This window comes from Lygodium microphyllum, chromosome 29, assembly GCF_053477565.2.
Source record: "Lygodium microphyllum isolate KBCC chromosome 29, Lygodium_microphyllum_v1.1.10, whole genome shotgun sequence".
Taxonomy (NCBI): Eukaryota; Viridiplantae; Streptophyta; class Polypodiopsida; order Schizaeales; family Lygodiaceae; genus Lygodium; species Lygodium microphyllum.
The window spans coordinates 110,908,573-110,912,070 of NC_141163.1; the positions used below are offsets into that span (position 1 = coordinate 110,908,573).

Genomic DNA, 3,498 nt, shown 5'->3' on the forward strand with positions numbered 1-3,498 from the left:
TGAGCCAAATGGTTGAGGCCCTGGTCTCATCATTCACTCACTGTACAATGCAAACGCAGCTGTATAACCAGGACTGAACCCAGGTTGATTGATACGCCTGCTTGCATGATCCCCCTCATATGAAAGTAGTGGGTGGGTTCATAAACTGCGTGGACTTGAAAGTCTGAGTAGCAATGCTGATTAGATTTGATCCGAACTCATTAAAACTTGCACAGAAGTAGAGGGGGACACAACCAAAGTGAAGCAATCTAGGTGCTTAAACAAATGCTTTATCCAGGTATGTACAACAAATCAAGTTGTGCCAAAATACCCAATGAGACATTGTCCCCAAAATCTGCAGCAAGTATTTATATAAGTGAAGTTGTACCAATGATACCCATTCAAACATCGTACCAAAATCTGCCTGCATTAGCATTGATGACCAATAGAAATAACCATAAGCCTCAACAATGGGTCTATGAGGGAGTATTATACAACAAAAGTTGTACTGCTGCCACCCGATTCACAATGCTTGAATGCTGCTGAGCTTCAGAGATAAGGCCCCTTTCGATAGTTGTCATTCTTCACACTCCGGAAAGCACAACATCCAATACTGTACACAACGATCAGGAACACGAGCATAACAATGTTAACTTCAGCGACCCTACGCCAGTCTTTGTTTATATTCTGCAAAACCCCTGCACGACATGAATCACAATTGAAGCACAGAACAGTCGTGTTTGGGCTGTAAGTATTACAGTCAGAGCTGTAAGTTGGAGTGCCACAGGCTTCCCAATCTGTTGCATTCACAAACTTGCAGCCACATCCCGACGGAGGCTTGCAACATCCAGCCTGAAAACACAGTAGACACAAATTGTTAAACACTAGTGATTTATGTTGGAACATCCTGACAACCTAACCAGAATCTCAGATACTACTTCAATGGTAGCGTTCATCACATATTTCAAGCTGTATAAGCAGACATGAGAACACAAGCACTTCATATGCCAATAATGTGTTGTACATGTCTTTTCCAGATACATAGTTGTGGAGAACACACAAGGACAGTAGCTGGTTATCATAAAGGGAAGTTAATCAGCTGACACACAATACTTAAATTGCATCCAATAGCTTAACTTCTCTGTAGAGCACTGCGTCAATTACCCCTATCAATGTTAAAGCACAAGCACTAGATATGGCAGGCACATGACTGACCAGACTCTACATATACCAACACAAGGTACATGACAGGCTCCCATGAGTGCCTAGAGTCTACATACACTTGCAATACATGCATAACCATTACCCTCAGTTAGACCCAAAATTTAGGCTTAGGAATGTGTACACATGTTCAGTGTGCACTGGCTTTCCTCGGGATTCTGGAATACAGTATGTTTGGTGAAGAAGCATAACCCAGTATCCAAAGCCACCTGAATGCAATGATGCAGATGTTCAATGCCCAGTGGCTGGCCTCAGAATTCGATACTATAGATGTCAGCATAGCCCACTATCTAGGTGCAATTGGGGGCAGCCCTTGTGAGGCAGGGACTGCATACCTAGCTAGGTGAAGCTGGGGGCAGAGGGCTGCCCCCAATTGCACCTAGCTAGGTATGCAGTGCCTCGTTTTTTTTGCAAGTAAAATGTGGCTGATTATATTACTCAAAAAAACTGATTACAACAGAGTGCTCATGCTCAACAGACTAACTGGAGCTGATGCAAAGTCACCAATACATCATGTATACAAGCAAATATGCAGTGCCTCGTGGGCAGAAGCTTATGATGTTAAACACTAGAAGGAAGACATGGGAAAAGAGCCCTTCTTCTCACATGGAATGTCAAAAACTTATTGTGAATACACACAAAGTTCGTATTCAGCCTGTAAGGAAGTAGCACTGCCTACAGCTCCCAGCAATCCAAAGAAACGAGGCCAAGAATACCAGTTGAGTTAAACTGAAGAGACAATCAAGGTCGAATGTACCGGTTGAATTAAACTGAAAAGACACTGTTACGTGAGAGTTGTGATGTGGTTGGTACCTGGACAGGAGTTAAGGTTGCATTGTTGAACTCGGCCTCTGTGAGGTACTGGTCACGAAGGCCATCGCAGAACTTGGACTCGGAGAGACAACTGCGGATCTTCTGCCAGTTGGAAGTCTTGCTTACCTGCCTCCGCAGCCATGTGGAGTAATCACCCAGCCTGTACTCCTTGTAGCCCTTATTGCCCACGATCTGGCCCGCAGTCTTGTTGGTGACGATGAAGGCGAAGACGGTGAAGACAAAGAGCAGGAAGATGAGGAGGAACATGACGACCAGGTAGAGCCAGAGAAGGCAGGTCACGCGGCAACAGGCGCCCACGAAGCCCGCGAGCGAGACGATGAGGATGAAGACGCCGAGGGCGATGACGGGGCCCTGCAGGAAGCGGTAGCAGTCGGTGCTGTGCTGCTTGGCGAGCCACACCCCGATGGCGATGATCGGGATGGACAGCACGAAGGTGAGGAAGTTGAGGATGCCGACCACAGTGGCGCTCACACCAGCCATGATCTTGTTTATTAGTACTATTGCTACCCTACCTCTACCTACTACAGCAGAAGAAGAAGAAGAAGAAGAAGAAGAAGAAGAAGCAGCAGCAGCAACGGCAGCGGCGAATGAAGGAGGAAAAGGTTAAGAAGGAAGCAACGATTCAACGAAGAAGGAAATGGAGACGGACGAGAAGACGAAAGGCCTTACTAATTCACCTACTACGCCCCTTCGTTCGTTACGGAATCCCAACCCGAGATCTGGGCAATCTCAGAGAGACAGATACCTAGATTCAAGCTTCTGTAGTGTTGGTACGCACATGAGCGCGATAGACAGAGAGAGAGAGAGAGAGAGAGAGCGAGAGAGAGAGAGAGAGATTTTTCGTCAACGGTAAAAAGGAACGGGGTCCCTTTTCGAAATCACACACACACTCTCTCTCTCTCTCTTTCTATCTATCTATCTATCTGTGTGGACATCGATGTTACTACCAGTCAAAGCTTTCCATAGAAGCATAAAACCTATTTTAATAAATATGTGTAATGTAATGTTATACTTTTTACACGCAATACAACAAGATTTTACATTATGTATATCATATTCACTTACACATTAAGATCGCAATTAAGTGTACCTTATATTGTAGGTTTAATTTGAGAAATTATGTTTAGCTTTTTAAGCTACATCTGAGATGTATTTCTTGCTTCTGTATAAAACCATGTATTAACACATCAATAAGACAAATAAAAGATAATAGTAGCATATCAAAAAGTAAAAGGTTGAAGAAAATGTGAGTAATTATATAGTGAAATTTTAACACAGTAAAAGGACAAGAATTATTACAATTAAAAAATAAAAAATAATAATCAAAACACATAACAATAACCAAACTACTCAAGTCAAGTTAATTCCACAATCAATGATGATATTAGACATAACTCGACTAATTATGTTAATTCAATTCAATATTCAAGAACTATATTAAACACAAACGAATAACCTACCAAC

At 43.0% G+C, this 3,498-nt stretch overlaps 1 protein-coding gene across 1 annotated transcript; it reads right to left on the bottom strand.

Annotated features, from left to right (window-relative positions):
* Positions 1-239: 239 nt before the first annotated feature.
* Positions 240-2,856, bottom strand: LOC148011022 (tetraspanin-8-like). The gene is made up of 2 exons (XM_087671867.1): positions 2,014-2,856; positions 240-831 (listed from the first exon to the last, which is right to left on the bottom strand). The coding sequence occupies exons 1-2, from the start codon at positions 2,512-2,514 to the stop codon at positions 529-531; spliced, it is 804 nt and encodes a 267-aa protein (XP_087527993.1). The 5' UTR covers positions 2,515-2,856; the 3' UTR covers positions 240-528.
* Between the last annotated feature and the right edge of the window lie 642 nt (positions 2,857-3,498).

Bases quoted from the DNA above. Each gene is read 5' to 3' on its own strand.
- LOC148011022 (XM_087671867.1), bottom strand. From the start codon at position 2,514: ATGGCTGGTGTGAGCGCCACTGTGGTCGGCATCCTCAACTTCCTCACC. The intron at 832-2,013 runs GTACCAACCACA...CTGTGTTTTCAG, and splicing joins CAACCTTAACTCCTGTCCAG to GCTGGATGTTGCAAGCCTCC.